The 23,877-nt window shown below is 44.8% G+C and overlaps 1 protein-coding gene across 1 annotated transcript; it reads right to left on the bottom strand.

Moving 5' to 3' along the window:
* Positions 1-1,436: 1,436 nt before the first annotated feature.
* CTCF (CCCTC-binding factor) lies at positions 1,437-19,453 on the bottom strand. The gene is made up of 10 exons (XM_065416352.1): positions 18,670-19,453; positions 17,794-17,964; positions 16,962-17,095; positions 15,211-15,331; positions 14,140-14,289; positions 12,678-12,838; positions 11,939-12,121; positions 11,452-11,587; positions 6,942-7,106; positions 1,437-3,023 (listed from the first exon to the last, which is right to left on the bottom strand). The coding sequence occupies exons 1-10, from the start codon at positions 19,448-19,450 to the stop codon at positions 2,842-2,844; spliced, it is 2,184 nt and encodes a 727-aa protein (XP_065272424.1). The 5' UTR covers positions 19,451-19,453; the 3' UTR covers positions 1,437-2,841.
* Positions 19,454-23,877: the final 4,424 nt, after the last annotated feature.

Genomic DNA, 23,877 nt, shown 5'->3' with positions numbered 1-23,877 from the left:
CATCCTGACCAGCACCCCCCGCTATTCTACCCCAGATCTCTCCACACAGACAGACCAGTGCATCCCCACCCTGACGTGCACCCCCCGCTATTCCACCCGAGCTCCCCACACAGACAGACCAGTGCACCCCCACCCTGACCTGCACCCCTCGCTATTCAACCCCAGAGCTCCCCACAGACCAGTGCACCCCCATCCTGACATGCATCCCCCGCTATTCCACCCGAGCTCCCCACACAGACAGACCAGTGCATCCCCAACCTGACCTGCACCCCCCGCTATTCCACCCCAGAGCGCCCCACACAGACAGACCAGTGCACCCCCACCCTGATCTGTACCCCTTGCCACTCCACCCCACAGCTCCCCACACAGACAGACCAGAGCATCCCCACCCTGACCAGCACCCCCCGCTATTCCACCCCAGAGCTCTCCACACAGACAGACCAGTGCACCCCCACCCTGACCTGCACCACTCGCTATTCAACCCCAGAGCTCCCCACTCACACAGACCTGTGCACCCCAACAGTGACCTGCACCCCTAATCCACCCCAGAGCTTCCCACAGACAGACCAGTGCACCCCCACCCTGACCTGCACCCGCCGCTATTCCACCCGAGCTCCCCACACAGACAGACCAGTGCATCCCCACCCTTACCTGAACCCCCCGCTATTCTACCCCAGAGCTCCCCACAGACCAGTGCACCCCCACCCTGACCTGCACCCCCTGCTATTCCACTGCAGAGCTCCCTGCACAGACAGATCAGTGCACCCCCATCCTGACCAGCACCCCCCGCTATTCCACCCCAGAGCTCTCCACACAGACAGACCAGTGCACCCCCACCCTAACTACATTTGTAACTCCACAGAGTTTTGAAGAGTCAGATCTTGTACAACCTTGTTTTATCACCTAGCCTGCTCTTACCTCCCAGACTGCTGCAGGGCCACTCAGACCTCTTTAACCCGCTTCTTGCTAGGACTCGCCAGGGTTAACATTTAGAATTAAGCAGATGGGAACATATAAGCAACAAGGGGCCTGGCGCATGTGCTATACACAAATGTACTTTCAAATTCATTTTGGGGAATGGACTAGATTTCATATAAACATTGTCTTTAACCACCCACTAACAATCCCTAAATGCAATTCCTGGATGAGAACATGAGCCAAGCCCACCAGAGCTTTGTGCTCATGTGAACACGTGCAGTTGACTGTCAGCATTCCAAACAGCAGGGCTCTCTAGCACTGGGGTTGTGTTGAACATCCACTCAGCCACATTTCGTATGATGAGAAAGGTCTTCTTTCTTGTGCACACTGCCGCAGACAGAACTCCAGGCTGCTCCGTGTCCTTCTAGAGGGAGGAGAAATTTCTCCGTAGGTAGTCACAGGACAGCTCAGAAACTTGTCTCCAGGTTAAACAGTACAAAGGAAACAGCCAGTGAGCATGCATGTTAATCCATTATTATTTATTAGCTGTACAGCAGTATATTCTCCTTCCCAGCTTTCAAACCCCATTACATATTTTATAACAGTTTTTTTTCTCATGTTGGCTTTCTAAAATAATGAAAAATATCACACAGTACAGCTAAGTACAAAAATGCATCAACCTAGAGTCTGATAGCTAAACTGATAGCTCTCTTAAAAGCGATACATAGAAGAAAAATTTGTTTGAAATCAGCAAGACTGAGGCTCTATAAAAAGCTTACATATTTTAACATGTGACAGTTCATATACAGGCATCATTTGTATTTCACATTATTCCTTTGCTGTCTTTTTATTAGAGATCCAAAATTTTATCATTACTGACCTAGTAAAATTTCCTGGCCCAGGTTTCCAGGGCTGCAGTGATCCACTTGCAAATCACCACTTCTGTCTTAACATAGGATTCATAAACACAAAACACAACTACAAAGTAGAGCAAAGAAAATGTAGTTGTGAAGTTATAACTGAAAAGGTTAATTATACATGTTTTAAATGCCAGTTCCATGTGCTTTGAAACCAGATTTCATGGTTGGGCTTCCGTTGTTTTGCGACAATAGTCTGGGTACCTGTCTCTTCTACATGATTGGTTATCAACAACTTTTCCAACATTTACACTACCAATTCTCTTGTCACTTAATTTGCAAGTCATTAAAACATTGGGGTTTTCTTAATCTGCATTTTTTCATACCTCTTAATTAATGGAAAAAGATTAAAATGTAAAAAAAAAAAAAAAAAAAAGTTATTTACAAGCTTGACCATTGCAGAAATGCTTTGCCCAGAGCAAAGCATAATGAGGACAGAAACCAGTTGGAGCATGCCAAAACTACCGTGTGTGGCTGACTCGGAGAACCGGAGCTAGTCAGTGGGGCAAAGCAAAACCAAAAGCATTTTAAAAGTCTAGAACCCTCCCCAGTCTGCATTTACAGTTAAAAACACTACTGGGAGAAGAAGGCTGGAGGACTTTGGGAACTCGAAGGGCAAGTCCAGAGTGGTGTACCACATACTCTAGTCAGGGCTTCCATTTTTCCACTTGTGTATTAAAACTTGTTACATGTAAACACTGTCCTTGGACCATCATTACAATGCAGTTCAGAGCAAAATGAATCGAGCATCTCACGGGGAAACCCTCAAGGACTCCAACATATATTCTAATGCTCCATGATCCTGTAACGCTAACATAAAACAGCAAGTTCTAGTTAAATCACATTCTAACATCATTTTGAAGTTTTATTTCCCAGTATGTTTGGTAAAATGGTCTAAAATGATGCATTTCCCAAAGCCAAGAAAAAAGGTAAAAGGAAAAATAGATTTGAGCCGTTTAAACACAGCCCAGGCCAGTTCAGTCAGCAAGCTTGGCCTTTTCCTCCATCACCGGTCCATCATGCTCAGAATCATCTCAGGAGTGAGATCTCCATTGGGAGCTTCCACTACAGCAGGCTGAGCTTCCTCTTCTTCCCCTACTGTTTCTGCATCAGGTTCTTTCTTTACTTCAACTATAATGTTTTCAATTGCACCAGTATTCTGGTCTTCAACCTGAATGATTGCTGCAGCTAGCAAGGAAAAAAGGGATATATCAGAACACAGGTTTCACAGGCAGGGGGTATGTTAAAATAGATACTCTTCAAAAGTGTTTTATATAGTTGCTTTCCATGCCGGATAGTTTATTACTGAAACTGAACATAGAATATTAACCATCTTTTCACAAATTCAATCCTTGTTTACCAATGATAATCAGGGCCCCAACATCTTAACAGCATTTATGTGCTGCCAGAATCCACTGCTAAGCATTTCTCATTGTTGCAATATCATTTGAATTAGTACCCCAATTTTTTAGTAGAGTCAAGGTCAGCCCTGGGTTTCAGCAGTGCTCACTGGCCTGGAGGTTTACTAATGGGGTGAACTGTAACTGTTTACAGCAGTGGTAAGAGGCTCAATGCCCTGCACGAGAAGGGGCATTCAGCACAAGTTCAGTGATCCATACCCCATAAATGGGAATTCACAAAGGCAATTTTCCAGGAACACAGGAGCCCAGCCTCTTCATGGCTGACCTCAAGAGGCACATGCTCCTCAGAATGGGGGGGGCCAAAAATATGAGACCTACCTCCCACTCATCCGCAAGTATCACAAGTTCCCTACACAGCTTCCCTGCAGCAGCCTCTACATGCAGTTGTGTTGCCAACACAAGTATCTGCTGTATGCTGACAGTTATGGGGCAACATATCTCCCCATGTAGGTATTCTCACACTTCTTATCAAACTGTCTGTACTGGGCTATCTTGATTATCACTTCAAAAGTTTTTTTTCTCTTACTTAATTGGCCTCTCAGAGTTGGTAAGACAACTCCCACCTGTTCATGCTCTCTGTATGTGTGTATATATATCTCCTCAATATATGTTCCATTCTATGCATCCAAAGAAGTGGGCTGTAGCCCACGAAAGCTTATGCTCAAATAAATTTGTTAGTCTAAGGTGCCACAAGTACTCCTGTTCTTTATAAAATACATTGTTTCATAGCAGAGTAACTAACAATACCATATTGATTATATGGGTGTTCGCTGACTAAACATTTCAACTGCAGCATCACACCAGTTAGCAAATGGAGTTCAAGACCAGAGTACAGTGTAAATGTTTAGACAAACAGGATTCAGTGCCTTGTGGCACAGCACTTTTGGCCTTGAGTACACAGGAGGACAGTAGGTGGCAGCCATTCCTTGAAGAGGGGAACAGACTCACCCTTCAAGTGTGATTTATATGAATATTTTTCTTGGATTCTGTACAACCCTCTACTGGGCTTTAGTCTTACAACGTCACCCCTTTGGGCAAGGACCATGTCTACCTATGTTCATATAGCACCGAGAGATGCTCATTGTACTACCATAATGAACAATGTAATGAAAGTAAACACTAGTTTTTAGCGTATGATCTGGGCTGTTTCGTAAACTTGATTATTATTGTTGTTACAAATTTTTAGTGGTTAATTCGCCAGAGCACCTGGAAGCAATTTACACAGATTGGAAGCATGTTAACCTGCGAAGAAAAGATAACTCTCCTCCCCTCCTTTCACAGAACTGCCTCCGATTGATTAGCTCCATAACTCTGTCAGGAAATGCCTACACCAAAAGGAGTCTTGCATTGAGTCCTGCAGGGAGGATCTCAACCACACTAAGGTGCCTCAGTAAAATGATACAGAGCGAGAGAGCAGATTTTAAAAAGTACTCAGCTCCATGGTAAGGGCTTTTCCTTCCCCCTCCCCTGGTTCTTGTCACACAGACAAAGCAGAAGACAGAAGTCCTAAGTGCAGGCAATGCCATGTTTATTGGGGTTAATCAGGTAAGCATATCCATAGCTTTGTATGCCACAGAACCTTCCCAGTGTCCCTGTTCCCCCTCTCTTTCTTAGCAGGCATAATTATACCTGTAGTGTACACCCTTGGTCCTACCACTTACCAATTTAGGGTCATGTTCCATTTTGGAGGGTCTTGGGTCAGGGGGCTGCAGTACCACCTCTTTTGTAACCCATGGCTAGGGCCCTACCAAATTCATGGCCATGAAAAACGCACCATGGACTGTGAAATCTGGACTTTTGTGGGCTTTTACCCTATACTATACAGATTTCTCAAATTGTGGGCCCTGACCCCAAAAGGCAGTTGCAGTGGGGTCACTAGGTTATTTTAGGGGGGTTACAGTGTTGCCACCCTTACTTCTGCACTGTCTTCAGAACTTGGCAGCTGGAGAGCGGCGGCTGTTGGCTGGGTGCCCAGCTCTGAAGGGAGCGCCCTGTCAGCAGCAGTGCAGAGGTAAGGGTGGCAATACCGTACCAGTAAAACCCTTACTTCTGCGCTGCTGCCTTCAGAGCTGGGCGGCCAGAGAGTGGTGGCTGCTGACTGAGGGCCCAGCTCTGCAGGCAGCAGTGCAGAAAGTAAGAGTGGCAATATCATATCATATCATGCCATCCTCCTTACTTCTGCACTGCTGCTGGCAGTGGCTCTGCCTTTGGAGCTGGGCTCCCGGCCAGCAGCCACTGCTCTCCAGCTGCCCAGCTCTGAAGGCACCACTGTCACCAACAGCAACACAGAAGTAAAGGTAGCAGTACTGCAACCACCCCTACAAAAACATTGTGACCCCCACTCCCACGACTCCTTTTTGGGACAGGACCCCTACAATTACAACACCAGGAAATTTCAGATTTAAATACAGTAACTCCTCACTTAAAGTCGTCCCGATTAATGTTGTTTCATTGTTACGTTGCTGATCAATTAGGGAACATGCTCGTTTAAAGTTGTGCAATGCTCCCTTCTAAAGTCGGCCTGCTTTGTCCACTGCTTGCAGGAAGAGCAGCCCATTGCAGCTAGCTGGTGGGGGCTTGGAACCAGGGTGGACCGGCAGCCCCCCTGTCAGTTCCCCGCTCCCCTAAGTTCCCTGTGCAGCAGCTGCCCAGCAGGCTATCAATTGCAGGCTATCATTTGCTGGCAGTTCAGCTGTCCCTCCCCACACTGCCATGTGCTGCCCCTGCCCTCTGCCTTGGAGCTGCTCCCAGAGACTCCTGCTTGCTGTGTGGGGTGGGGGGGAAGGGGGGCGGGGCTAATGTCAGGGTGTCCCTCTCCCCCCTGCTCCTGCACCCCGCTTACCCCATCTTCCATAGAGCAGGGGGAACACATGACAGGGCTCAGGATGGAGGGAGCTTGCTGGCAGCAGCTGCGGTCTCAGCAAGCTGATCTAATTAACAAGGCAGTGTACTTAAGAGTAGGGTCAGCGTACTCAAAGGGGAAATGCGCATCTCTCTCTTTCACACATGGTATGTGTGTCTGTCTGCAATGCTGTCTCCCCTCCCTTGTGTTCGTGCTGCCTTGTAGAGTGTGAGTTAACCCTTGAGGGCTCAGCCAATTGCTAGTTCATCATTTAGCAGTAAGGCATTCCCTAGGAAATATCCCACCCTCTGACTCCTCCACCTCAACCAAGCTTCACAATTGTCATCACTGTGTACCAGTATTAAATTGTTTTTTTAAAACTTAGAGTGAGAGAGAGAGAGAGAGAGAGAGAGAGAGAGAGAGAGAGAGAGAGAGAGAGAGAGTGTGTGTGTGTGTGTGTGTGTGTGTGTAAAATATAGTCTTTTGTCTGGTGAAAAATTTTCCCCTGGAACCTAACCCCCTCATTTACATTAATTTTTATGGAGAAATTAGATTCGCTTAACATTGTTTTGCTTAAAGTTGCATTTTTCAGGAACATAACTACAACGTTAAGTGAGGAGTTACTGTATTAGTAAGAATATAAAAATACCAAAAGTCAAATGGGCAAAGACCCCAAATTCTATCTCAGCCAAATAGACAGGCCTGAATATTACATTATCTTCACTATCACTCCTAACACCCCATTCATTCAAGTGGAATGAAAAGCCTTAGGAAGGTGCACAGAGACCCACATGAGGAGCTGCTCACACTGGATGCTACTCTGAAGGTCAGGCAGTAACTTACGCTGGGGTTGTTTTGGTTGGTTGGCTTTGCCTGGCGGCCTTCCTCTTCGTTTCTTAGCAGGAGGTGGTGCGGGAGCCACTGGCTCCACTTCCGGTTCAGCCTCAATTTCTACTGCTGTCTCCTCCTCATCTTCATTGTCATCCAGATCTGGTTCAGCATTTTCTTCTTTAAAAAACAGAAAGAAAACAGGATAAATCTTTGGTTTATGCCGGGACAAAACATCAACCCTGGCTTTCTACAAGGAGTAAGAACCAACCCTTCATCATTCTGAGCAGGAATCAGCTCCCCACCTCCACTCAAATGAAGGCAGCGAAGGCAAGTGAACCTGCTAGCGACAAGGAATTCATTAGAGGGATTTTCAATACTGAGTTATTCAACTTAGAAGGTTGGAAACTGAATCTCCCAGAAGAGGAAAAAGAAAACATGGTCCCATATCCAGTACCAGTGATTACCGGTATCATTGTGAAACATTTTAGAACTCAAGGGGAAGAAAGGAGCAGGACGTATGGGAACAATTCAGTTGCCAAGAGATGGCACCAGAATCCTCGCTATTGTTACCCTGCTTCATTAGGATAGAGGGGGCTCAGAGAGACAGGAAGTCTCTCTAGCCATCTCTGGCTGAGGAAGGATTATCTAACACAGTATATTCTCAGGGGTTTTGTCTGGTTTTAAGTGACTCATGATGGAGCCTCCACCTCTTCTCTTAGGAGACTACTCCAGCCTGACAAATCTCACTACTAGGAAATGATTTTCCAAACTTTTCTTGGAATAATTAATCTAATGGTTTTGATTTCTATCCCATTGGAGCATCCTAAACAATTCTACCTCCTCCTAAAGTTCCTCCCTTCAGATGCTTGCATTAGATAATATGGTCAACACCCTTTTAACCCCTGAAACTCCTATGCTCAGCCCATCCTGCTATGCAGAGTTGAAGGGAACAAGCTTCAGGAAAAGATGTGGTGAGAGTGAGGTTGTGTGGAGGGCAAAATGGCTGCGACCAACCTCTATGCAAGTGCCTCCCCTCTACAGAAGAATATACACAGCCCGTTGCATAGAGAGAGAGAGAGAGAGAGAGAGTGAGAGAGTGTGTGTGTGGCCCGTGGAGAAGCCACACTAAGCAGCAAGCTTCCATTAAACCAACTGTGGGAAAAATGCAATAAGAGCTGGAGCAAGTTAATGTCTGTAGAAGCACCCCTCCCCCAATCAGAAGGGTCCACAGAACAGCCCTGAACCAGTACAAATACTAGCCTGGCTGTGCTACGATGGCTACTGTTGGGTGAAGAATTCCTCCACAAGGCTGCCCAGAAGTCTTCTGGGCTCCACACTGCCACTGGTTCCACAGAGAGGGGGTGGTGGGGCCACTGCACAGATACCATGATGATTTTGCTCCCTTCTGTGACGTTTTGAATGGGAAGGGAAAATATAAACCTCAATCCACTGTATCTGGCTTTGGCTGTACTTCCTCTGTGTTGGTGTGCTGCTAGTGCTCAAGGCACCCAGTGCCACGTAACACCACAGAGCACACAAATATTCTAAATACAACCCTATCAGCATTGTAACGAGAGAAGCTATCATTATCCTGATTATGCTATGGACATCCGCAGCCCCAGGTGCACTGGCTTTATTGCCACCATATCACATTGCAAACTCAGGTTTTGCTAGGCTGTTTGTTCTCACCACATTCCGACTCTCCAAACATTTCCCTCCCATTGAGTATGTGTGCGCTGTGGTATTTTACCCCAGGGTTATTAGATCCCAGATTAATACCATCTGTAATTGGGGAGGGAAAGAGACACACTAGAACAATTAAACACATTTGATATTTTCTCTGTTTATCTGCCCAATTTCATCACAGCTTTCCTCATGGTAATTATGCATTACCAGTGGCACAAACATGTATAGCACTTAAGATCATTTTTTCAGCTGCAGGTTTAAGAAATAGTCTTCATGCAGCATGAATTTCATTCTGGGTGACGTAACTTCTCTGTGCAGACTGGGCTAGGAACTCCTGCCCACGTGCTGTACATTTCACATTAGCGTATTACCTCTGTGCATTCTGACTCCTTGGAAAGTCCAGACACTTTGCATTCCATTTGTCAGGAAGTATTTTCAGCCCCTTGTGAAACCTCTAAAAAGTATTCAGTACATAATCAGTCTTGGTTCAGCCACCACTCTTCTAGCAGAGATTTTTGGCCAGCCTACTCCACACAGCTCCTTCCAAACCTGGAGAGTGTGCACTACTGGACAAAATAAAATTCTTTATACAGCTGATAGTTTCTACCACAAGACTTCTCTTGCTGTAGTCTCTTCTCTTTGCCTCTAAGACATAGCTTATCTTTTAAGGACTTGTGTTACTATGAAACTTTACAACTGAGGTTTGCACAGTAAGCACTATTTTGACCCCACTTTTCTAACTTCCTGAAAAAGCCTTTTCCACCAGACATTTCTCATGCATGTTCTGTCAGGAAGATGACTTTTTCCCTTGGACATTAACTACATAAGCCATCTTGAGGGTTTGACAAGGAGAGTCTTTGCTTTGGAAAATCATCTTTCAAATGCTTGGTCTAGAAACACCAACTGTGTTTTCTTCAGTTGAGGACCAGGACTTCAATACTTTTCCATTCAAAGTGGAAAAATTCAGAGTGCAGGCAAACAGTTTTTGAGTTATCGACTATAAAACATTCCATTGGGTCCTGGAAGTGTATATAAACTGACTGTTAACCCTTTAGACATCAGTGCTAATCTCCATTCTCAGCCAGTATGTGCTGGCTGCCAGCGGTCCTATCAAGTCCTGCTCCTGGTTGTCAGTGTGCATGTGAACACACATGAATGCTTCCCACTAGGAGAGAGAGAGAGTCAGGTGGCAGTGGACTCTTCCATCAACCCCTTGCAACTCTACTCTTCAGTTCACCTGAACAATTAGGAAAAACAGTCCAGAGCTGTAAGTGGTTCCCTCACCTCTCCCTGACTTGCAGCTGGGCTTCTGCTTCAGAAAATTTTCACCTCCCCCCACAGGAGTTCAATGACTCAATGGCAAATTTGTCAATCAGTTGTGCAAAACCAGGGTCATCTGGGACTTTGAATGGAGCGTGTGCATGTATATATTATTGTATACAGTCCAACCCTGGAACCCAGCACAAACATAAAGGTGCCAATTTATTTAATAGATGGAAGCTACAGGCCCTGGGTAGCTTAGGAAGCAGAAAGTAGGCAGGCAGGACAACTGGACACCTTGAGAGTAGGAGTGAAAGAGATGAGCCTCTTTTCAATTAGTCATGTCCTGGAAGAAGACAGGTATGACAACTCATGCCCTACTTCCCCAGCTGGTGCAATCCTCTCTGCACTAGGGTGCATGCCACCCCAGCCTAATCTGTTCGCTTGCCAGCTAGCTCCCAACTTTCCAGGTGCCAGAACCAGCTTGCAGAGTTTGTAAGCTCTCAATTGGTCAGAATCAAGGAATTTATGAATGCAAAAAGTGCTCTCCTGGTAAAAAGATTTAGCCACGTTCTAAAAGAAACAAAGTACATTAATTCCCAAGCAAGGAGTGAGTGGCTGGGGCATTGGTCTGGTATTCAGAAGACCTGCATTCTATTTCTGGCTCGGCCACTGATCTTCGGCGTGACCTTGGACAAGTTATTTCCCCTCTCTGGGTCTGTTTTTCCTCATCTGTACTGTGCCTAGCATCATGAGGCCCTGATGCCTCCAGATGTACAGCAATACAAATAAATACAATAAAACTAAATAAAGTTAAGATATTTCAACTGATTCAGAACATTGGAAGGTGCTACTTATTTTAAAACAACTACACTTAGAAAGCCAGAGAATTCTGAACTCGTGTTCTATGAAACCTCAACTATCAAATCCCATCCTCTGTCCACAGGAAACCACCTTCCTTCCAGTCGCTGTATGTCATCTCCAATAGCTACAAGTCCTCACCTCATCTACTGTAAAGAGAAATTAAGAGCCACTGTCTACTAGCACAGACTCTCCTCCAGATCAGCTACTCATTCACATGGCGCACAGCAACACCATTTCTTATCCTTATACAATACGGAACATCCACCCCATCTAAACTTCCGCCAGAAGCCAGAGAAACCCACTTACTACATACTGTAGCTAGAAGCCTCCTTATCTATCTCATTCATCCCCATCCAGCAATAAAACTCTATCCTTCAAAAGCAAGCCTGAGCTGCATCTTTGCCCTATCCACGACACAAACTGGCCCCAAAAGCCAGTCTCAATAGCTGGAGTATATTGAGACACATGTAGAACATAGGCCATTTACAGTTGTAGTCAGTGATGGTAAAAATTCAAGTTGTTATACTTATATGTGTACACTCACACAATATAGCATTCCAGGGGGAATGAAATGCATGTGCAATAACTATGTTGTAGACTTCCAGTGAAAACAGTCTTGACTAGTAAGGTACCAATAGAAAAGAGATGGTTTACTACAAGCTCGTACAAAAGGCTAGGTACATTTAACCAGTTCATTACGCAGTGCTCTTACCACTATCAGAGGAATCTTCTTTTTTAGAACGCATCTTTCTCTTTCTCCCACGTTTTCCCTTCTTAGGCTCCCCTCCATTCTCTCCTTCTACACCATCTGGGCCAGAACAATTATCTGCATGTCTAGCCATGGTGTTCTAATCAGGGAAAGGAAAACAACACTGAAATCAAAACCAGGTAGCAGGCCTGTATTTACAAGCCAAGTTATACTTTTGATAGCTTATTCCTTACAAAAAATAAATTAAAAATTCCCACTTATGTAGAATCCAGAGAAACCAGTGATTGTGTTAATGTATGTTTATTTTGAGTTTTGCCATCAACTGTCTTTTTAGTTTCCTTAGGTGGTTACTGCTGCAAAGAATACACTAAATCTAAGCATGAGCTGCGTCCAGCTCCCCTTCTCAAACACACGCTTACAGCTTATTGTTTTATGGAACAGTCTCCCTCCCCTTACAGAGATCAATTCAAATTGTGGTCTGCTCACTTACCCTGCGAGTGAATGTTTTCCCACACTTTGAACAGACAAAGGCAGCAGGGACAAAGTTGGGGTCATGGTAACGTTTGAAGTGCATATCGAGGAGCTGTTTCTGACGGAAGGTTTTATCACAATGGCTACAGGCATAAGGCTTTTCTCCAGTATGGGTACGTTTGTGCATGATCATGTGCCGCTCCTGTCATTGAGAGAAACTCATTCAGAAGAGTAAGCAAAACACAGAGCAGTAATGAATATGAACTCAGACAAATGAATGCAAAAGGTTAGCAGTTGTCATTAATAGGGGGAAGAGCTCTAATATTTCACTCTGAGAGCAGCATCTGGGAGGAGAGGGGAGGGGAAGATGCTCCTTTAGGTGAGCTGGGACATCTCCATCCATGCTACATTCAGCTGCCAGGATCCTAGCTGCAGTTTCTTTCCCCTGTGCCAGCCAATACTCCAGTTCTGTGACAAACATATTCCATTCTTTGTCTTCTTTAGAAGATAATTTCTGTAAAGAGACCCTTAGCTGGAAGCTAAGGCCAGTGTAAAAGGGCACTACACTTTCCTATATCAGTCCTTAACATAGACGAAAAGAGAAGGCATCAAATTTGATCAGCTACCAAGATTAGTAGTTTCTTCTTTAATGTTTGATTTGTAGCCCACATTTGCTGTGCCTGGATGAGAATGCTGCTCTGGATGTTCACAAGGGCTGCATGAACAGCCAACCTCTCTGGAATCACCAGTAGGCTTACCTGTCTGCATGCATAATCACACTGGTCACACTTGAAGCGCTTCTCATTCTTGTGAGATTTCTGATGCTGGATGAGAGCGTATCGCTCGTGGAACACAGCATCACAGTAACGGCACTTCTTGCCCTGCTCAATGTAGGAATGCTGCTTTCGTAAATGAACACCTAATAACACAAGAAAAAGTCTTTAACCCTTTGCTCTCCTTATATTACAGCTGGTAAAGATATTCTCTTAATACCTATCCTCTTGGGTGCTTTTGTTATATAATCTGGTTGGAAGCTAGAAGCCTGGGCCCTATTAATACTTTGAAATTATATTAACAGCACCATGTATGATTAGCAATTTCTTCCTCAAATTTCTGTTTTCCTGTTCACCAAAAAGGTTTGTTTCCATTGCCAATCTAAATGTACATATACTAATTTGCTGGGAAAGCCTCCAAGAACTAACAGCTCATTAATAAGCTCATTAAAATATCTGATTTATTAAACCACAAAACTATGTCCTATGAAGAGTAGGAGTTAAAATGCAAGGCAGGCAGATACTTTTGTACGTGGCAAAACGAGCAAGGTAAAACAGTGAGAGTATCAGGACAGAGTTTGGCGTTAGTGGTTTCTTTGCTTTGTGGGTTTCAATTGGACCCTTCCATTTACTTTGGGCGGGTGGGGGGGGGGGGGAGGGCGGGAAAGAGAGAGAGAGAGAGAGAGAAAGAGGTTAAAAAAACCCATACAATTGTGAAAGTGAGAAGAATAGATCATTCAAGTCAAAATGGGAGTGCCAGGAACCCAGCCACGTTGTGCCACACTTCACCAGAGAACTACTGTCAACTCACTATCTTGTGACAATAGCAGTTTATAAAACAAACCTTGAAAGACTTAACCATAGCAAAGGGAACTGCACTGCTACAATCCAGCAAGACTTTATTATCCCTGTCAGAACTCCACACAGTGTACAATGACTATCTCAAGTGATTTAATGTGCCGGATTTCTTTTCTATGAAAAACAGCGGAGGGACTGCTGCCCAGAAGACAGTCATTTCATTGCTCCAAGTTTAGTTTAGGATAGCATATTTTTGCCTTTAAACTCACTGAGCCAGTCTAATACCCTTAGATGGGCAGGGACAGCAAATTCTGTAGAGCCAGCAAGCAACATTTTTATTTTGGCTCAGTAAGTGCATGTCTATGGGCACCATACTGGCGGCCTGCTTTGTATTCTTGGTAAGCATGCTGCCACACTGGAACAGTATAAGAAGCAACCAATAGTTTTCACAGTAAGGGGTGGTTATTATAAATCAACAAATTACCGTCCAACACCACTCAGGTCAGTAAGTGTCATATTTTGCACCACTCACAAGAATCTACCGCCTACGGAATTTAGTCTATATTAATCCCTGTGCCTTGTGAAAACTCCTCTATCAACTCTGGTCCGTTCAAAGACATTTTTCACCACCAGGTTAAGCGGTACTTACCTAAATCACTCTTTCTTGCTATGACAGTGTCGCAGTGGGGGCAGTGAAATTTGGCCACATTCTCTGTGTGCTTCTGTAAAATGTGCATTTTCATGGTGCCACTCTGGGTAAAGCGAGCATGACAGATGTAACATTCATAAGGCTTCTCTCCTTTAGCAGGGGAAGGAAAGAGTATTTAGTGCATGAAGTTAGTTTTATTAACCAGTCTTGTCTAATTAAAAATATACCTAAATTGGAAAGAACCGTCAAAATGTGGATTTGGTGGCACAATATTTTAGTGCTCTGGTGATCTATCCCTTTCACAGGCTAGAGGAGTTTAGGGAAGTCTCAGTCCCCTACTACACACCTGCCCACATCACAAAACCACTGTGCATCTCATCACCTTAGTTCCAAAACAGACCTGCCTCGCTGAGGATTTAGGTACAGTAAGAGTTTTGTGAGGGGCTAATGTGCAACATGTAAGGATCTAGCACACACTATCAGATTTTTGCTTTCACAAGTGCCAATATCCTTCCCCCCCCACAGTTACAAGACATTTTTTCCTTCACACTTTAGCAGCAATATTAGTATTGCACTAGTGTTTGGTGTCAATTATCCATGGGATTTTCACAAACTAGTTTAGTGAAATGCTCCTGTACCAAACATTGAACAAGTGTGACCCTGAATGTCTGCGAGAAGACTGAAAGTGGGGTAAACACTGATGTTCAGAGATTTATACTGATTTATATTACCCTTCTATTTTATGGTATGCCTGTATTCTAGAGCTCTCATTCCGCTAAACAGATTTTTAATTTTCTGTGACAAAACTGGAGACAGGCTCTCTCAAGCAAACTCCCATTTCTCAATTCAGTAACAAAAACGTTCAATGTACCGATTTAGATGCTAAACCCGGGTGCATGCTCTTCACTTGCAGACTTTACACCTTTTCTACATAAACATGAAGCAATCTTTCATTTTGCCAGATTCATGGTGACAGGTGTGTTGAGAGCTCTAGCATACGTTAGCATTCCTGAGCCTCTATGCCCAATGCTGAAGCACCAATAGCACATTAACCAAGCATGGAATCAATACCAGAGTGAGTTCTCATGTGCCTCTTCAGTTTGTAAGTATCCCTGCTGGCATAACTGCACAAGCTGCACTGGAATGGGCGCTCTCCAGTATGAGAGCGAATGTGGCGTTTCAACTTGCTGACCTGAAATCCAAGAATGTGGTTGGTGTTAGCACAGATGAATAAGCCAGCCTTTCAGAATCCAAGCCAAGAAATTCAGTGATAAGTTTCGGGGTTTTAAACTGAAGTACTCTGCTGGGTTTTTGACTTCTTGTCTTACTCAAAAGGTTCAGCCCACGTTACGAATCAGTATAGATGTGAAATGGAATAGCCTCAGCTAGAGGGTATGAGGATGCTGCATGGTTACTGACCCATAACTACAAATCCCAGCTCAAGCTAGCTCAGGGGAACGACGTGCATAGTGATTTTCTGGTTATTTCTCAACTACACTATGTAATTCACTGTACTACATTCATCGCAGCCCTCAGAACTTCATATCCATAAAGTGCTCAGATTAAAAATCCACAGTAACTGCACAGCAAAAGAACCTAGACGGCGCTGTTGGTTGGGTTGAATCTTGCTGTTACGAATCAGGCATAACCACCATCTTTCATTCAGGATGAATGTAAAGAAGTGACTGAAATAATAGCAGTCTCCAAAAAAACCCCAGACAAATGCAAGGCTGCCCAGAAATGTGAGTGTGAGTAAGAGAAGGAAGGCTCAGAGACAGCACAGAATAAAACAGGCAGTCTGGAGAATCTATGATCCTGACAGAAGCCTAAAGAAGGGGCTTGTGGTGCTGGCTAAAGAGGCTTGGGGCTGTAAGAAAAGAATCTCTTTTGTTTGGTTCTTCCTATGTTCAAGGAAACAGAACTTTGTACACTCCTTGTCAATAAACACGAAAATACGTGCCTATCATAATTTTCCCCTCCTAACCGGAGCATCCACAACACCCTGAACTTGGCTAACCACTCAGATCAAAAAGGGGCAACTACAATGAGACTGAAATGCCCACTTCCATTTCTTCCTGTACCATCTCAACCTATTACTGCACATGTCCCACTCCTGTCAATCATGCTGATCCTTAGCTTGCCTAAGCCTCTTCTCCCTACTACCCAGCATGAGTAATTTCTTTTTAAAGTTACATTTATTTTAAAAACTCTCCTTCAGCTTCAGTGCTGATTAGGGAAAGGAGAAGAACATTCCAGTAAGCCGCCTCCCAGTCAGCTTTTCAATAATTTTGAATGAGAAGACAGACTTTTGGAGAAGAGAGACGCAAGAAAAAAAAACAAAAAACAAAACACACATGACTCATTTTGACCGCAGATGCTCATTCTTCTTAACAAGCAAGTGCATGGTACAAGACTGAGAGCACATTTCTTAAATCTGAGGGTGTTGCCAACCTTGAAGTACATTTATCTCAAGATATTGTTACCTCCTACATCCAGGGGTTAGCTAATTAACCCTGAATGTTGAATTTTATTATCATTAAAACTCTGCTATTGGGTCCCCAAAGGGTAGGGAAAAATCTCTAGGCTTTTTGTGCACATACCACCCACAAACCAATTTCTCTTTATTTTAATTTTTTTTTTTAATCTCACCATTTGCTTTCAAAGACAAGCCTTATTTACAAAATTTCTGCTTAAAGACCACTTTTTATGGCCAAAGTGTAAACTCCTCTAAATAAAATGTTTTAATGGAAATTGTTGACGCAGACCCTGGCCATGTATGGCATGAATGGTTGGTTCTGTGGTAATGATTAACCCAAACGTACCTCTACACTAGCATAGTCGCACATCGAACATTTGAATGGTTTCTCATGAGTATGTTTGTAACGGCGATGCCGAACCAACTCTCCACTGGTCACAAAGGCCATATCACAGTCTGGGCACTTGTGAGGGCGAGTACCTATATGTGTATAGCCAGGAAGGAGGGGGAAAATATTAAAGTTGAGTGATGAGCCAACGAAAACAACACATGCTAGTTTCGCTTTTATAAATTAGAAACTTTGGATTCATAATCTGAAAAACCTGAGACACTGTAGCACAGATATTGTGCGCTTGAACTGAAAAGTTGCCACTTTTGTGTAAAATAGCCATCATATTACTAAAGAGATTTACAATTTTTGAGGATGATCAAAAGGATGTATTTAGCTAAATGAAACACCGTATATATAGATAAACAAAACACTGTATTGTCTTCTGATCCCATGGTTATTCCTAGAATCCAATCATTTAGCTAGGTGTGTAGAATAAATTGGGAATATGGAAACATCTTCCCCCACTGCTCACTTTGTTGCGAGTGGTGGCTTTATTTTGGTTCTCATTCCCATTCGCCATTAGACGGGTACTTTAAGAAGCCTCTATAATAAAACTAAGTAATTCATTTCTATTTTTCCCTCTCCCATATAAACTTAAATAATTTTGTATTGGTCCCCCTCACACTCTTCTCTTGGGGGTCCCTGTCCTTTTGTTCATCTTATAGGAGATACAAGGGAGGGAAGGACTAATACTAAAGAGTGAATCCTATAAAACTCCTACTGTACAAGACGTGTAACTAAAACATTGTCTTTACTGATTGTACAGCATTAGCTCTGCATACAATACCTGTGTGAGTATTGAGGTGGTTCCTCAGCAGCGTGACTGTCCGGAAAGCTCTACCACAGAGATGGCACTTGTGTGGTCTTTCATCAGTGTGGCTTTTCATGTGGCGGTCCAAGTTAGAACGACGTGGACAAGTATAACTGCACAGCTCGCACTGGAATGTCTTCTTTACACCTGGCCACAAAGTAAACCAGCTTTACTCTAATCAGCCACGTACTCCACTGCTCTACGTTAGGTTCAAGATTTCAATAGTCTTTCCTTGTTCCATGAAACTATTACATGGAAAGTAATCTTGTGCAACTAAATTGAACTGTACTTTCTATTAGAAATAGAAGGCAGTGATAAGCTATTGTTTTAGGATTTTAATTAACATGTCAATAATCATTTTTCTCCTGCACTGTCCTCACAGGACAAAAGAGAAAATCAAACACAAACACTGCATTCTTTTGCTGTCAATTTTATCTGGTAATTGGTTAAAAAAACCCAGTATCTGGGTTTTTATCATTTGGTGTAAAACTGTTGATAAAAATACTAAAATCTCAGAAACAAATATCTACATTATCCAGTGAAATGTAGTAAAATAGAACCCTTTCAAGTCTAGTTGTACAGTAGCAACAAGGTCAAAGCATCATATTCAAAGCAAAGTAAACAGCTACGTAGCACAGGAACAGAAGATGGAAGCTTCCTCTGAAAATGGAAGAACAGAGAGCTTTTACTTATGGCTTTAATTAATAACAGAGGAATTTTTTTACTAACACAAGGGCTTTACTCCCAATACAGTCTAGCTGAGTTTATTGTCATTTCTTTTTCAGCCCTTTCGTAAGTTCCCATTGTGACAAATACATTTTAAACAGAGCTACTTAAGAATAGTTAATTTACCTTTCTTTTTGATTTTTGTTGGTTTAGGGGGCTTCATGTTGCCCACCACCTTTTCTGCATTAACCTCAGACAATAAACCCTCCTGCTGCTCCTCTTCGAAGTCATACACAGAAACATCCACATCTTTGCCTTCCTCAGTGTACCGGAGCTTGCTCTTTTTGGTTTTCTTTGATTTTTTGGCTGGTGGCTGATAGTCTGGATCTTTCTGCCAATTGGGATCTTCCTGTGGCTGAAGTTCACCTTGTTCCAGTGTCTCCACCTCACCATTTGCACCTACTTTCACTACCTGGAACCCTTCTGGTAAAGGGAGCGTGTGACAGATCATAGGCTCTCCCTCCTGCAGGCCTCCTTTGGAAACTTCATTTTCATAGGCTCCCTGAAGTTCTTCCACAGACGTAGTGGCAACAGGTACAGTCACTGGAACAGGTACTTGGACAAGCTGAAGCTCACCAAGGTTTATAGGCTGTTCTTCCATATTAACAACCTGAAGTGTTATTATCTGTGTGTCATCTACTGTAGCCTCTGCTTCCTGAGCCACTGTGCCTTCCATTACTTCAGTCTTCATTTGAAGAAGCGTTGGATCCAGCTGTTCCATCATTACCATTTGCACGCCACTGTTGACATCCTGCACTACTTCACCCCCATCTGCTTGGTTCGGTGGTATATGGCAAGCATCCTCCTCCTGCCCACCTTCACGGCGTCTTTGATAGGTCTTTCTTTCTTTCCCCTTAATGAAAGTTTCCGACTCCTCCCCAATAGCTTCGATTGTCTCGCTTTCCATTTTGCCTTCCTGCTGTAGAAACAAGAAAGGTATTTTACGAGGTCACTTAGATGACTGTTTTGACAACAAGCAGTACAAATTGATGGGACAGAAGTTCAGACTGAAGACAAATGGTCAGACAATAGGGACTCGTTACATTCACTGATACTCTAACATGGAAACGAGCAGAACTTTGGGTTCACATTCTATTGACATACTGTTGGTAACAGCGTTAATACCAAAGTAGTAGTAGAACACAATCTGAAGTGAAACAACTACTGTGCCAGTTTCAGGGAAGGAAGGGATAGGGGGAGGAGAGATTAAGTGATATGCACGTTTCCTACTACATACTTAAAAAAATCTGTAAATCCCAAAGGCAGGATGTACACTGGTATTATTCATTGCTTATGCATCTTATAGTCTCACTTTACACAGTTGCCAACAATAGCAAAGGCAATCTTGAACTATTTATTTTTAAAAAGCATGAAAATAAAGTAATAACAATATGGTGGCAGCCAGCTTTTGTTATGAAGCACCAATATATACATGAACTTGGAAATTTCATTTGGTCCTAAAACTGCAAGATTTATTCTTAAAACACAAGAAAGATGTTTCTGCAAAATCTGAAGAAAGTGCAACCTGTCTGAGAATTACAAGTCATTAAAAAAATACCCCAAATGGAATTCCGATGAATTCACATTTCTTTGTCTCCCTCTAGCTCACAAAAATTACTACTTTCCACGTTGTTCAATCTCCATAAAATTCATATGCAGTCATATTTAAAGAAAACAGATGATTTAGTAACATTTGCTGTGGATAGTTTGGGGCCCAAATCCTGCTCCTGTTAACGTAAAGGGATGTTTTGGACGCCGACTTCAGTGGAAACAGGATCAGACACTACATGTATTTGTGCATGTTGCCCTCTACTGGCCAGCTGCAGCTTAGCAAGAACATAAGGATCCTTCTACAGCAGAGGTGGGCCACATCCGGCTGCCAGACATGCTGCTCTGAGCGGCATGGTAAGAGGGCTGCGGGATTGGATAAGGGGCAGGGGTTCCGGGGGGCAGTCAGGGGACAGGGATTGGTTGGATGGGGTGGAGGTTCTGGGGGGCGGTCAGGGGAATTGGATAAGCATGGGAGTCCTGGGGGCCTGTCAGGGGGCAGGGGTGTGGATGGGGTCGGGGCAGTCAGGGGACAGGGAGCAGGGGGGGCTGGCTAGGGGGTGGGGTCCCGGGGGCGGTTAGGGGCGGGGGGTCCCAGAAGAGGGCGGTTAGGGGACAAGGAGCAGGGCGGGGGTTGGATGGGTCAGAGGTTCTGAGGGGGGCAGTCAGGGGGCAGGAAGTGGGAGTGGTCAGATAGGGGGTGGGGGCCAGGCTGTTTGGGGAGGCACAGCCTTCCCTACCCGGCCCTCCATACAGTTTTGCAACCCCAATGTGGACCTCGGGCCAAAAAGTTTGCCCACCCCTGTTCTACAGCTAACATCTTTCTTTGGCTCAAGTGACCTGCATTTTTGGAGTTGCAAGATTGGAGTTCTAGCGGTTTATAATGGAGAGGTGCTCGCTTTTCTATGCTTAAGGCTGCCACCAGTCATAGCAGAAGGCTGGTTTTGCCTTGTAACGAAACAGATAATTTCAAAATGTTTATAGCTAGATCTTGTTGGCAACAAGAACATTTCAGAATTTTTAAAAATAAAAATGTCAATATGTAAACATTTCTGAAATTTTTGTCCAATACTGCTTGTGATCCTGTTAAAAAACTCACTAGAATACAAAATTTCAGGCATTGGTAGATTTTAACAATGGCTTGTGAACAAGGTAGTTTTCAAAAGTAGAAAAGTAAGGTTTTTAAGAAATTGCCATTTATTTGGAAACTAGACAAATCTGTCAAAGCCAATGGATCCATGGTGACTGTGACTATTTTCATCATCTACAACAGGGGTCGGCAACCTTTCAGAAGCGGTGTGCCGAGTCTTCATTTATTCACTTAAATTTAAGGTTTCACATGCCGGTAATACATTTTAATGTTTTTTAGAAGGTCTCTCTCTATAAGTCTATATATTATATAACTAAACTATTGTTGTATTGTAAAATAAACAAGGTTTTCAAAATGTTTAAGAAGCTTCATTTAAAATTAAATTAATTTAATTTTAATTTAACCCGCTGCTGGTCTGGGGTTCTGTTCACCTAGATGGGCAGTGGGCTGAGCGGGGCCTGCGGCCGGGAACCTGGCTGGCAAGGCTCTGGCAGCCAGAACCCCAGACCGGCAGCGGGCTGTGTGGGGCTGACGACCGGGACCCCAGACCGGCAGTGGGCTGAGCGGCTCAGCCCGCTGCTGCTCAGGGGTTCCATCCACCGGCTCCTGCCAGCCGGGATCCCGGCTGCTGGACCCACTCAGCCCGCTGCCGGTCTGGGGTCCCAGCCCTGCCCACATACAGTGGGTACCTACCTTCTCCCTGGTTCTGGCCCATTCTCTTCCTCTCTCTCTGCACTGAGCTGAGGGTGGGAGTGCACTGAGCACAGGGCTGGGGGTGAAGGAGCAGGCTGGGGGTTGAGGTATAGGGTCTGGCCAGGAGCTAGAATAAGGGAGGGGGCTCAGGGTTGGGGCAGGAGGTTTGGGTGTGGAGCGCTTACCTGGGCAGCTCCCATTTGGTGCGAGGGGTGCAGGTGGGAATGTGGGGGGGGGGTGCAGGAGCTCCAGTTTGGTGCTCAGGGTGGGGGTGGGGATGTGGGGGGTGCAAGAGTCAGGGCAGAGGGCTGGGGGCATGTGAGAGGGGTGCAGGTGTCAGGGCATGGGGGGCCTGGGTATGTGGGGGGATGCCAGAGTCAGGGCTGGGGTCGTGGGGGGGTGGAGTCAAGCAGAGGGCTGGGTGTGTATGAGGGGGGTACAGGGCTCAGGGCAGGGGCCTGGGGTGTGTGCGGGGCTGCAGGGCTCAGGGCAGAGGGCTGTGGGGAGGGGGCGGCGGGGGGTCAGGGCAGAGGGCTGTGTGTGTGTGTGAGGGGGGTACAGGACTCAGGGCTGGGGTGTGTGTGGGGGGTCAGGGCAGAGGGCTGGGAGTGTGGGCTGGGGTCGTGGGGTGCTCACGGCAGGGGGCTGGAGGGGCTATGCCCCTATTCCACCCTCCCCCAAGGCCCTGCCCCCGCTTCTTCTCTGCCTCCGCCGGGAGCAGCGAGCACGCTGACTCCACTCCTCCCCCAGCCCCTCCCTCGCAAGGGCCATCAGCTGATCGGCCGGCAGGGAGGGAGGGACGGAGAGGAGGAGGAGCGGCAGGAACCCAGCACACTGCAGGAAGAGGCAGGGGAGCCGGCAGGACCAAGCTTATGCCCCCTGCCCCCGCGGGAGGGGCGGAGGGCAGAGAAGAGCGGGCCGGGCCGGGCTGGATTTTTAATGGCACACTGCTGACTGCCAGGACTCCAGCAGGCAGCAGTGTGCCATTAGAAATCGTCTTTGGCATGCGTGCCATAGGTTGCCGATCCCTGATCTACAATGAACCAGCTGGGGCTCTCCTTTAGAAAAGAGAAAATAAATTCCAGAATCAGGTAAAATGATAACTCCTGTATTCCTCATCAAAATGACCCCTCAATCTTGAGAGAACATGCACGGGTCCATTTTACAGGTGGGATAACATAGGATAAAAGTTTAAATTAGTTTCCATATGAAGCTACAAATAAAATCAGGATTGGAATTCTGATCTCTGAGATGAGACCCCCAACACTAGACCAAAAGCGTCTCTCAGAGTATTTCAAAACTCTACACTTAGTAAAGCCAGCTAATTTGGGGCTTACAAAGGTGACAAGAATTGTTAAGAGCTTTGGGACACTAAAGATGAAAGGCTGTAAGGTAAATGCAAAGCACATTATTAGACACATTTTATATTGGGTAAATAAGGCACACATATTTGTGGCCTGCTTTCCAGTGGTGCTGAGCACATCCAACTCCTTTTTGATTTCAAAGGGAATTGTTCAGCACCTCTGAATATCAAACCACTTAAACAGTTGCCTAGGTATGATTTAGATTAACTTTCGATATCCATTTTGAAAAAAATATCAGTGTATACATGCATATTACGCACACACGCACTGCTATCTGCCTCTATTCACATCTATTTTATTGCATCTTCTTCTGATGTTCCTCCCTTCTTGGGTCTATTGATTATTCTCTCTTTGACTGTGTTGCTTTGACAATGTATCAACATCATGGTCTGCTCAAACTACAGTTCACCTGCTGGTGTGCAACCTATGACTTTCAGAATGTTTCTTGCAACCAGAAGTTGCAGTTTCCAAGGGGCACTGAATACCAGAAGTACTGATATTTTGCTTCATATACACTTCCACCTCCCTCTTTCCTAACACCAATTAGCTATTCAATGTACAGTAACCCACATGGACAAACATCTGAGAAAGACTTGAGTACCTGATACTGACTGGCAGTCTGCAGGGGATCAGAACAGA

The sequence above is a fragment of the Emys orbicularis genome, chromosome 14 (assembly GCF_028017835.1).
Source record: "Emys orbicularis isolate rEmyOrb1 chromosome 14, rEmyOrb1.hap1, whole genome shotgun sequence".
Classification (NCBI taxonomy): domain Eukaryota; kingdom Metazoa; phylum Chordata; order Testudines; family Emydidae; genus Emys; species Emys orbicularis.
Note: the sequence above shows the minus strand (reverse complement) of the source record. Positions and strands in the feature narration are given on the sequence as shown.